General features: G+C 31.8%; 3 protein-coding genes across 3 annotated transcripts; all 3 read left to right on the forward strand.

The window, feature by feature from the left end:
- The first annotated feature begins 4,038 nt into the window (after window positions 1–4,038).
- On the forward strand, window positions 4,039–4,864 carry LOC116767517 (uncharacterized). The gene is made up of 2 exons (XM_032657863.2): window positions 4,039–4,496; window positions 4,630–4,864. Exons 1-2 carry the CDS (start codon window positions 4,105–4,107, stop codon window positions 4,688–4,690), a joined length of 453 nt encoding a protein of 150 aa, XP_032513754.2. The 5' UTR covers window positions 4,039–4,104; the 3' UTR covers window positions 4,691–4,864.
- A 1,821-nt stretch (window positions 4,865–6,685) lies between these two features.
- LOC116767264 (uncharacterized) lies at window positions 6,686–7,424 on the forward strand. The gene has a single exon (XM_032657522.2). The coding sequence runs from the start codon at window positions 6,827–6,829 to the stop codon at window positions 7,310–7,312; it is 486 nt and encodes a 161-aa protein (XP_032513413.2). The 5' UTR covers window positions 6,686–6,826; the 3' UTR covers window positions 7,313–7,424.
- Window positions 7,425–7,901: 477 nt separating this feature from the next.
- On the forward strand, window positions 7,902–11,884 carry LOC116767265 (luciferin sulfotransferase-like). The gene is made up of 10 exons (XM_061527235.1): window positions 7,902–8,359; window positions 8,651–8,803; window positions 9,253–9,384; window positions 9,474–9,573; window positions 9,646–9,817; window positions 9,930–10,056; window positions 10,150–10,244; window positions 10,571–10,751; window positions 10,838–10,937; window positions 11,648–11,884. Exons 2-10 carry the CDS (start codon window positions 8,728–8,730, stop codon window positions 11,670–11,672), a joined length of 1,008 nt encoding a protein of 335 aa, XP_061383219.1. The 5' UTR covers window positions 7,902–8,359; window positions 8,651–8,727; the 3' UTR covers window positions 11,673–11,884.
- Window positions 11,885–12,962: the final 1,078 nt, after the last annotated feature.

Here is a 12,962-nt window from a genome sequence, read left to right on the forward strand (position 1 = left end):
ACGCGGACCTTTGTCAGAGAAACCGCAGTTATGTTAGCGAGAATTTGTGCTATTGTTATTGCTAAGGCGATGTTTTTCAGCAAAGAAAAGTCAAAGAAGCAGGTTTAGCCAGAAGTTAATAGGATCAAGAAATGATTTCTGTAATGCGCTTTTGTAGATCTTAGTGACTTTTGTGAAGGCTCTTTATTTGGAAGTTACATCCGGAGTCTTGCGAATTGAATATCTACTCATGAAAGATACGCCTAATGCTTATGTTTTTCAGCCTGACTTCTTTCGGGTATGAATCATGGGGGAGTTGTGACACCAACTGGTGGGAATCAAATATTCGGTCGCCTGATGTATCACATTAATCTTAGCGTCCGCGAATCTTTAGGGAGCTCTCAAGAGAAGCAAAATTGAAAAGGATGAGATGCGAAGAAACGTCTCATTTTATCACCATCTGCTTACTTGTATCACCACATTTGCTTTTCATATGAATAGGTTGGATACAGACTTAACCAGACAGGAGTCAGAGCTTAACAATTAGGAGGACACTTCCATGGTAACCTGTAGACTCCAGCATAAACTATTTTGCCCACACCAGTGTTGCTAGCATCCAGTGGATAGAAAATTTGAGGTCTTCAAGGTGATGGAACACCCGTCTTCGGATCCCGCATGATCAAGTATTCGACACAACTAAAATATTGGAAAAGCTACCGGAACCCTCACGAATTGGTTAGAGACATGACTTTGTCTACTGGGTATTAACTGCGCCGGCCATTCACCCCATATGTATTATGAAAAAAATTGATACTCTGACAAACTTTGCTGTCTAAAACAGCAACACACAATCAATCCAGACTAGTTTTATTAGTTTATTTTAAAGAGCTTTTGCTTCCAGGTTTTTTTTTTAATTTTCATCGTAAGCTAGATTTATTTATCAAGTACGAAACATTTCTATGATACATACAGTGTGTACGGTTGATTTCATTAATTTCTGCACTCCCCACAGTATTTATTTAGGAGTCACTTACCACTACTTACGAATACCCTTGCAGATGATACTAAAAAGTTAGTACTTAATCTTACATGCTAGAAGAAAATTAGGGTCTGCAGCGACCAAACTATGACAGAGGTCCATAGTCTATACTATATAGTGACCGCTTAGCATCAGACGGTTAGCATTCGTTAAGCTTATTCGTGGAACATAAAAACAGTACATCAAATAGTACCTAAATATGTTCATATATAGTTACCACTGGTAACCAATTTAAACACATCATTACCAGTTTACTGTTTACCCAATGGGTGTGTTTTTATTATTATCTAATAGTTCCCTTTAAACATTATACTAGAATATATATTAACTACAATTATTTAAATAAACGTAATTTATTATTCATTTTATGATTATCAATTTTTTTTTATTAAATATTAAGGAACATTTCATTGTTTTTGTGTCTCAAAACTTAGTTGACAGACACAAAGTGTGAATTGTGTTTAAACAGGGTTCATAAATAGTCAGTGACCGGCCTTCCATGAAATAGATGACTGATAAGATATTACAACAAAGAGAATTTGAAAAGGTTTTTGTTTGATTATAAATGAAAAATTAAAAGTTAAATAAGGAAAAATATAAAGTGTATAAGATGTCGCCACAAATTATTGCATACAGACTTTTGTCTTCCGATCCAGAGATTTTAAATTGCATACAATATTTTCAGACAATTTTCTCCAGAATATGTCGAGCAAAAATGTCGTTAAAAAAATCTTCTCCTGTCTTGCCAGCCCATAGGAGTGTTAAAGGTAGCTAAGTTAGACTGAGCTTTGATCATTATTAAATATTCACAAAAAGCAATGTCATGTAATCAGTAACATACAAAGCCATACAAATGTATTGTAGAACACAAAGTAATTTATAAATTACAAGCATATTTGAAGTTTGATAGTAGGAATCTTTACGAGCCTTTAGCATCAGTTACCTACGAGAAAGTTAGGTTTGCCCCTTAGTATTTGGGTGCGGTAATTTCATAGCAATAAAATTGTTTATTTAAATGACTGTAATCAAATGGTTACTGGATGCTAGTTTCTTGACAAGCTCATAAATGAAAGAGAAATCTAAAAGAACATAAAATCAACATACCTATGGGTGACTGATATAAAATAATATTTTCTCTAAATAGATATTAATAGAAACTCCATCGCAACGTTACTTTTAAGAAATCATTAAATATAGTTGGGTTTCATAAGAACAGTATTAAGTGATAATAATTCCTTAAAATCCTACAAAAACTTGAAAATATTTCTAATACAGGCAATATAATAATTTAATAATACGAGCAAGTTTCATTTGTAACACCTGCTTTTCCCAATTGTTAATATTTAAAACAAAATTTGTCAGAACACAAGAATATAAGCCGCTGGCGAATAATACTTACATGAATACATCATGAATATTAGATACTTATTTAAATTTAATTTGTGGGAGCTAAAGTGATAAAATTTTCTGTCATATCATTTGTGTGTTGCAAAAGCTTAATGCCCCGGTACAGTTTTAAAAAGGAGAACAAAAGTTGCACGGAAACCTCAATGCTGGCCGCTTGGTCCTGTTTACACATCCTACTTTCCAATTGACATCAAATAAGAAATTTGTTCCACTATATAAAAACCTGTTATTAAACAAACTGTTAAATTTTAAATGCTGACTCCACTCATTTAACTTTTTTATTTATTATCGCTATATTAATTAAATTTACAATTCATTTGCTTTCACTAAGGTTCTAAGTAATAGGATTTTTTCGACGAATTTAAGCCATGCGTTCAAATTTCTAACGATGTAGGGAAAAATCTAGATACATCCATAATTATCCTTCGCTATGGTTGTAACTGCATATCGACAATCTGTGCTCGTTCTTCTTCAACCAAATAAAAAAAAAATAAAGAAAACTAAAACCTTTTTAGATATCTCTAGATAATTCTAGAATCTTTTACTTGTATAACATAGAATTTAAACGTCGAACATTTTGCAATGGCTATTAATCCGTGAGTAGTAAATAAAAACAAAACAAGTGTACCGTTTACCGTTCGCGCTGTAGCTGTAGGTACAGTTAGCGTGCCAGCGCAGCCGCATCGTAACAGGTTGTTTATTCTATCTGTGTCAAACACTGTTTATCTACGATGATATTGGATTAATTACGAAGCTATAATCTGTGCACGAATCGTCTTAAATGTATTTTTTTTAATATTTTAACTTACTGACCGAGATAATAAGTTTTTATCCCACAATTACATACTATAAAATTCACAACACAGCCAAATCATTTTTTATGTTTTTTTACGAATTACTTTTAGGTCCAGCGTAAATTTGTCACCAAATAAGATAAAACCTACTTAAGCATTTCAGTGTATGTTTAGGTCATATCAGTATAAACAAAATAAAATTCTTATGTGTATTTCAAGTACATCGCAGTTCTATATAAACTTCTTTTTCGTTGTTGTTATTGTAAATTTGATTATAGAATTGACAATTTTTGGTTTTAAAGAACTGTGGCGGAATTCAAAACTTGACGGAATTGGAAACAAATCTTTATCCTGGTTTCCAAGAATTCTTATTTAACATACATCATATTAAAATATGAGAAAATCACCGGGCTTATATAGTCTCGTTGATATATCTCTGTGTGTTTTTTGTAAATTTTTGTATAAGCAGTAATTAATAGTCTCTCCTAGAACAACTCCTACAACTTGTATTCTCCGCAAACCATGACACAAGAGAGTATTTCTAATGTTAAAACGAAGTAATTTTTTAAAATATATTGGTACAAAATGAATAAAAAGATTACTAAGCTAATGAAAATATCATAAACAAAGAAGTAGAAATTATTAATAGAAAACCCATGTGGTTTATAATAACTATATAGATACATTCATATATAAACTTTGGGTATCTATAACGGCCCTAACAGCGTTTTATTATATCCAGTTTAATTCAACTGGTAGCTCGGCGAGATCGCGTTGCCTGTACCGCTATCTTCTCGAATAAATAAAAGATGCACGGGAGAGTGGGTACAAAGTGTGCCTCCCAAGCACGGGCGGTCGTCAGTGACTGTATAGACTACAGACGAGATGGTCAACTACAAGCGAGTTGTATGCGAGGTGGCCGCAGTCCTGCTGATAGTGGCCGCAGCCTGTGCCGCCCCAGCTCCAGCACCTGATTGCGAAGAGAAAAAGATTGATCAGCGTCAAAACGGCACCGAAAATTATCGTCTCAATATAGATGGCGTCCTCATTGCTGTTGCTCCAGCCGAGTCTTTTCTATCGGCGTCGAGTTATCTCGGAGACTTATTGGATATGGCTGAGTTAGACGATTATTTGAAGCCTAATTCCGATTCCATGAAACCAGCGAAGCCAGTATCGGATATATTAAACGATAAATTAAGCAGTGAAGATACACAAAAGCCCGAAGCTAGTCCACAAAGAAAGGACGCCTCTGTTAGAAAACAGGAAAAAGTTAAAAGGTAACTTTTGATATTTCCGCGTTTTATAAACAAGATATTGAACGTCTAAAGAACTTTTAAAGTTTCAAGTTAATAATAAAAACAAAATTCGTCTCCTCGTTTAATTTTTTTCTTATATAGCGTATTTTTTCAGACTGAAGCAGCGACTTGCTAACGTTCTTATACCGTTGTTACGAAAAAACCGCAACCATTGAAAATTTATTGTGATCGAAGATGATGCCAAGAATATAAATGCCGTAAAGGCTTTGCAAGAGTGATACGTAAATGCATTTATTTTTTGTAATCTTATGTTAGTTTTAAGAAGATATGTACTAATGTATGTGTATTGTTTTGTTGAAAATAAATAAAAATTCTTATTGAAAAATCCATTTTTAGTATTTTTATTGAAGATTATTTTATTTCTATTAATGCACTTGATGCCGAGAATTTAATTTTAAACGAAAACGATAATATTTTAACATACATTTTTGAAGTTAATTTCAAAACAACGTATTAATGATTTGGATAATGAACATATACATACAAATTTTTTATTTACATTTTTTATTTTAACAATTAACATTTAATAACATGGAGGTTTTATTAAAATATAAATAACAAACACTTGTGTCTTAAATATTTTTAAAGTTTTTGAAAGAGAGCAAAGCGCTAAATGAATGATAGATATAAAGGCAAGATACATTTGTATGGGATTTTTATGTGCACGATATTTTAGGTGTCTTAACACTAATTGTTATCTGTGCTGATATATTTTTCTAATTGTTTACACAGACATCGCAGGAAAAACGCCTTAATGTATTAGGTGATATACGCACGAGCCTTGTTTTTAAAATCCACTTAATTCCTTTCAATCTAGGGTAAAACGATCAGTGGTTAGCGAGCTCTGCTGAGATATTTAATTCCTGTTAGGTATCTATCTATATAATAGGAGTTAAATTATAATCCAATAAGATCTAAGACTTTCGGTAGTAACTAATATTTTTAGGATTATACTACATTTTATTATTTTAAAAACTACATAATCCCGAAGTTTCGGTCACTTTACAGCAACCGTGATCACGGGCAGACGAGATGTTAATGTGAATGTTCATATATTCAAATTATTTATTAAGAAAAAATTACAACATGTGTTTCAATCCACTTCATATCTTATGGGAATATTTTTATCGATATCCGATACTAAAGGAAGCTGTATCTCTCTTAAACAATTATATAAATGCACATATAGAAGGAACAAATTACAACTGAACTGAGATTTTTGATAGTTATTTTATCTTGATTTATTCAAACATGGCCAATGAGGTCGTATCTATAATTCTAATAAACATAAAAACAATATTAACGGATTCTCTGAAATTAGACATAGACTACGTTATGTTTAAGGTTCTCCAAAAAATACTAAATTAACAGTATTCTTTTCTGTTATTTTTTTTTTAATATTTTCAATACAGTCTTGTCCACACTCTTGTCGTCTAATGTTGGCGAGAACAAATCAATATTAAGACAATAATTAAAAAAGAATAGTATTTTGTATTAGGACATTTAAATGTAAGTTAATTATTTATAAATGTAAAAAAAAATTAAAATTTAAATAATTCCATAAAATATCTAGACAGTTATTGAAATTCATATTAAAAATATGAAAAGTTAAAATAAATTACTAATAAGTTATGTTCATTTTATCAGAATTACGTAATAGCAAGGATAGCTAAATAATTTATTAGATCGTACTATGAAACCATGCGCGTGCGCAATTTAAAGGAAACTCGGTTATCGTATTGATGACCCGCGGTCAATATCAGAGGTTACACAGACGTCGTATCCATCATAACACGATAAAATTTAAATTTAATATTTATGAAAATAATAGTCACAAAATATTTCTTAATCCTAGGCATGTGAACCTTCATATAGTAATTAAACGACTTCACATTGATATCTCCATTTTGTTAATGATTTTGGCGAATTGTAGCAATGAATGCCAAATAATTTTAGAAATAATGGATCCATCCATCATAAAACTAATGAAATTATGGATAGAGTTTTGTAAGACTTGTTTGTAAATAATAAAATTAAAGATAAAACATATCATACTTTAGTTTCATAGATGAATATCCGATTATAAATGTAGATACCATTTACGATTAGTCAACCTACAATCATATAAGTATCAGACAAACCGTATGCAAAGTTAAAAGCACTATCGTGTCGGCAGAACCGTTACAATGTGCCCGATTTAGTGGCGACTGGTCCGCCAGTACTCGGTAAAAGCTGCGCGAGGATTGAGATCGAACAGTCTTATTCCGAAAGGTCCACAAACAGCACGTACAATGCTGGTCTTCCTCGCAATCACGCTGGCGGTAGCGGCCGCTGCACCTCCATACGATCAAAGACAAGACGGCGACTTTAATGTGCAGGCGGACGTGCAGAATGTCGTTCTATTGGTAGCGTTGCCAAAAAAAGTTCCCTTCCTTCTAGATCTATTCTCGAAGAGCTCCAAAAGCGGTAACGAGCCGATTGCTCAGGACAGAGCAGATGTTCAAGTAATGGAGGCTTTTGTGGAGCCCAGCACACCGTACCGTGTCGAAATTGGCCCAGAGACTGAAAAATATGCGGATAGTGACGGGAAAAGTGCTGAGGTGGTGATAGCCAGCAGGAGGCATATAGACCCGGAACCGTCACAAGAAGATGAGATGAAATTAATTGGTGCTACTGAACAGTGTGGTCCAGGTCGCCAGAGAGATCCAGTCACGCTCATGTGCAGGCGTATAGAAGATTCAGAGAAAATTCCCGAAGTAGTTTTAGCTTCCTCGTAAAACAATCTCCGCCTAACTCCATTTAACTGTCATTGTATTGTGTGCCTTTCTTATGTGATTTAATTTTTAGTAATTTATTATTTTCTTTAATAATATAAGTATTAAAATAAAACTGTCTCGTGTTTTCTTAACGATGTCCATTTTATACGACTAACTACTTGACATGTTCATGTATTAAACAAAAAAAAAAATATTAATACATACAATTGATATTCACCTTGTTTAGAAAAGGAAATTGTCACGTAACGTATGATTCAGTAACAAAAAAATAATTACACCGTCACGTTGATTGAAATGAAAATATAAAATATGTTGTTTAAATAAGTAAATAGAGGTATTCAAAGAATCTATTATTTGAATTTAGAAAAAGATATTCTATAACTAATGACTTCACTTCGTTATCCGAGTAGGTACTAGGTATGTCTCTGTTTCGCTATCAGTTTGCTTAATTTATATATAGTTACGGTTTCTTGTAAGTCTGTCCTTGACCTGGTCATTAATACGTGAGCGATACGATGATATACGAAAGAAAACTGTTCGTGTTTTTTTTTTAATTTTCTTAATATTTTTACAGATTCATTTCTGCCTTCACTACTCTGTAAGTAAACATCGAAGCAAGCAGATTAATCAGAATGTTAAATTCAACATTTCCATTGTTTTTCATTCATCGAGTGTATCGAAGGAAGTTAAAGATAAGAATACCTGATGATAACAATTTTTTGTTTACAGCATTGCAACTTTTGAATCTGAAGAAAATTGTATTCTGTAAACATAGCTAGTATTTAAAGAGCGCCAAGCTTAGAATGCAGAAAGACTGATTTATTTTGCAGAAGTGGTACGAAAATTATAGAAATATTAAAAAATATTTCAAAGAATTGTGTTTATTAATTCGCTTAATTATTTATTACATTTTATACGACAATTGTGGCTTACCATGACACCACACAGTAATATTTTTTGGCTTTTAAATAACCCTTATAAATATTATTATGAAAAATTACGTATATCGATTTTAAAAGAAGCCAACGAAATAATATTAAACATGTTGTAAGTATAATTTAATATTGTCCGATACAAATGTAAACATCATAAAATTTATAAAAAGAAACGACTTCACGTTAAATTAATTGATACATAATATTTTGTAGCATGTATAAATATTGTTTAGCAATGGCATGACGTCATATAAATTGTAGAAATTTTATCAAAATAGTCCTCGATAATAAAGATAAAATTATTATATTTCTTATATTTATTCAAGTGCGTTTTGCTGTGTTATTTCTTTCTTATCATTTTAATATATATTCTGTCTTTTTATGGATAAACGTTTTTTGATAGTAGATAATATAATACATTATTCTGGATTGAAACGACAAACAGTTTGAACACTAAACTATACAGCATCAATTACGGAGATGGCTAAGGACTTTCCTTATGAGATGAGACCTTTCAATACGGAAGAAAATGAACAGCTCAAAGAATGTATTCAAGGTAGGTGTTTTTGAAGCATTTGTTTCAAAAGAGTTCAAATGTTAAATCAATTTAACAATCTCATTTAAACTGTCCAGTCAAAAGCATTAACGCTATTAAAGTGTACGATGTAATAGGGTAGGTTCTGTTTAGTATTTTTTGTGATATCGCAATTTGTAGACATTATTATTTAAGATATTATTTTGAAGGATTAAATTATTTATGTTATATTGAGCTGTCTTAATTTTTGCAGACCCCGGCCCCAGTTGGTTAGACTAAAATTTAAAACCCCTAACAATCGATTAAATTTTAATTTCATTTGAAACAAAATATGATTCCATAGCTCTTCTAAACTTGTAATAACATTGAGGAATCTTTTTTTTCAACGCATTACAGAATGTATTCGAATAAAATTTTCTGATATAATTGCACTTGTTTATAGAATTTTAAGTTTATAAGTTTATTTAAAGTGTCTTCGAAGTACTACCGCGTGGGTCCTAAAGGTTACGTAGTCTCCAAGGGATACACGGATGATGCTGCTGAAATTTACAATTTTCTTCTTAGGCCCGATGATGTATTTGTCGTCAGTTTTCCGAAATCAGGTTATTATAGTTTATAACGTTGAAGTGAAATCCAGAAACGTTTATAAGATAAGTAAGTGACTTAAATATGTATTTTTTTATTATTTCAGGAACAACTTGGACTCAAGAATTAGTCTGGTTAATATTAAACGGTTTAGATTATGAGAAAGCCAAGAGCATCCCTTTGACTGAAAGATCGCCATTTTTAGAGTAAAAATAATCATTAACTTTAAATAATATATATTTTTATTTATTTATTTTATTATTCTTGTTCTTTTACAGACTTCTGGGTTTCATGGATGCAGAAGATATGTCTATGGAAGATAGGAATCCTCTTGAAAAGACATTTATGCCCCTCTCTATTAAACAGTTAAACGAATTACCTTCACAGAGAATTTTAAAAAGTCATTTACCTCTATCTTTGCTCCCGCCCACTCTATTAGATAACACCAAGGTAAAAAAATAGAATTTAATAAAGGGCTTGGATTCCAAAATTAAATATTACCAACTACAGATTATAATAAATTAATAACACTCGTTTGATACCAGTGATTCAAACTGTACAGGTCGTGTACATAGCTCGTGACCCGAGAGATGTCGCTGTATCCTACTATTATCATTACAAATTGATGCGTTTCACGTCACCAGAGAGGGATTTCAAATCATTTTGGAAACAATTCATCAATAATAACTGTTAGTATAAAGTTTTTTCTTTGATGAAAATTCAGAAGACCGAATTAGTTAAAATATAAATGTATTCGGGCTTGTTTTTTTCCATCCTTACAGTGACTTGGAGCCCTTATTTCGCTAGTTTTCTAGAGGCTTTTGAAAAGCGAGACCATCCCAATATGCTGTTTCTATTTTACGAAGAGCTTTCTAAGGTCTGAAACTTTAATAATTATCTTCTGATAGATAGTTGGTAATCATGTGCTATAGATGTGTTATAATTTGTGAAATAATAATTAAGAAAAAAATGTAAGTCAAAATATGAATAAAAATTTAAAGAAATATAAATTAATTTCTAATGTAATTATAAAAAGAGTTTGTTTTGTTTTTGATTGATACATTTAAAGACTATTGAGAAGTCTCCATTACTACTTTTGGTTACATTTTAAGCTAAAATACATAATATTGAAAAGGTCGCTAGAATAGAAGAGGATACTGTCACTTTCAAACAAAAAAATAATAAGTTTTGTTTTTAAAATAGGATTTATCTGCAGTCATTCGAAAAGTGGCCGATTTCTTTAATAAAAAACTGTCCGATGAGCAAATAGAAGGACTGAGAGAACATCTTAAGATAGATAATTTCAAGAAGAACAGATCTGTTAATTTACAGGATTTGCAAGATAAAGGTATATTTAGAAGTGAGGGCGGTTTCATAAGAAAAGGTAAAAACACACTGTAGTTTCTACACACACACACACACACACACACACACATAAAACAAGCGATGAGAGAATTGCTTTATTTTCAGGAAAAGTGGGCGGTTGGAGAGATTACTTTGACGAGGAAATGACAGCTGAAGCGGGGAAATGGATAAACGAAAATCTTAAGGGAACAGAGTTCAGATTTCAGTAAATTTAATAATATAATATGTTGTTAAGTGCAGCATTGGTTTGGTTCATATCAGGATCGAAACTATTGGACTTATTGCCAATATATCAATAAAGTAAAATCTTCAAAGCACTTTTTGCATTATTTATGAAAATTCTGAAATTTTCACCATGAGCAAAGAAATCTAACTATTTTAACGTGTGCACCGTCCTAGTAATTAGGAACTCTTAGTATGAACTTAAATCCGCGTCTGCTTGAACAGTTACGGCGATATTGTAATCCTATAATATATAATGACTTCTAGCAACCACCCATCAGACAAGGTAAAGAAACCTAACATTTCGGGATCCAGTGTGTTGTCTTACGTACTCATGTGGGGGATGGACTGAACAGTTGCCTTCACATTTGAGCCGATTAAGACACACTAAGGTCTTCTTGATGGCTATAATTTCATGACTTCGTTCAACTTCCACTCTTTACACCAGTTTGTTTATTCTCATATGAATAGAAGGCCCAAAAAATAAACAAGCTTTTGCACAGCTTATACACATCTTTTCACTCAAAACGTATTTGTCTAACATAAGAGCGCTGTTCTCTTAGTTCATATAAGACCACAATCGTTGAGGAACTAATAAGCAAAGCTTTTTAGGTAGCCTTTAGCAGAGGCGTAAAGTATACCATAGAACACACTTAGGGGGGTCTGCTCTTGAATTGCATACTTTCTTTTCAGCCATTTTTGTCATCGAAAAATCTGATGCACGCTGAGCCTACGTCCTTCCGTAAATCCGGACCAAGCTTCGCCTCTTTGCTCCGCATGACAGCAAAGTATCGGAATATTTGGCCTGTATCTGTGCTACCTTCTGTTTAAAACTTGGATATCTTCACAGATAGTGTGAATAGACTGTTAATGAGATAGTGTTAATACGATTGAAGTTTATTTAAACATGTCGCCGCTGATATAAGAAAAAACAAGTAAACCGTAAGAAAAGCTAGTTATCGAAATAAAAGTTAAAGAAGTTAATCCATAATACGTCAAATGAATTATCTAATCGGTATTGTAAGTTGGTTTTACTAATAGCTATATGCTGTTATCTGTATATCATTGCAGGGGGAGCAATAACATTATATATTATATAATAAATGAGACGATTGGGTGAAATAAAAAAATATGGTTCCTTTTAAATAACCTCAAATGAAAAATATATTAAGTTGGAATAAAATGTGGGGTTTATCTCATCGGAGACGCAGTTTTTGCAGTAACTAATAAGATTAGATATAGCCCCCCGTTAGGTTTATCCTTATCGTTCATAGAGCGATATCTTTTCGCACCAAGACAGATAAGAGTAAAGGCGTGTAAAACGTCACAAGCGCCCTTTAAATCCATCATCCATTTTCATTTCATTCATTTATATCGACAAAACAATCTTAATGAGTTTTCAACATTAACAATATAAAACTATGTTACTTAAAACGTATGTATATTGTATAGACATACATATTTAAATTAATTTTTATATGTATTGTTCATTTCTATTTTGAAACATTATCAGGTAAATGGAATAGAAAATTTGCGATACAATTCATTTTTATTAATTACCCCGTAACCGTAAGAATCTTGCTGGTTTAATTAATTTTAAATATTTTTTCTATAACGATATTTCCATGAGCGAAAATATATACGTATATTGTCTTTATGTATATTATTTTTATTCTTAATATGCAGGAGAATTCAGTAGTCTTTATAAGCGACAAAGAAATTTATATTCAACTCGTGAATGGAACTTGTTTTATCAACAAACGATAGAAAGAGTCGTTTACCTATTAGTAATAAATTGTATGGTTTTTATTAACACAGACTCCGCTAAACAAAACCAAATAAAATTATCATATAAGTGAAATCGTATTTTTTTTCCTGTATATTTTAATAAAATAATTTTTATGAGCATTATTATGAATGTGTAATATATTGCGGAAACGCTTAGGTATTGCTTATATTGAATACAAAACATTAAAAAAGACACAAGTCTCTCAGACGCACGCTACGG

Source organism: Danaus plexippus (genome assembly GCF_018135715.1).
Source record: "Danaus plexippus chromosome 9 unlocalized genomic scaffold, MEX_DaPlex mxdp_24, whole genome shotgun sequence".
NCBI classification, from domain to species: domain Eukaryota; kingdom Metazoa; phylum Arthropoda; class Insecta; order Lepidoptera; family Nymphalidae; genus Danaus; species Danaus plexippus.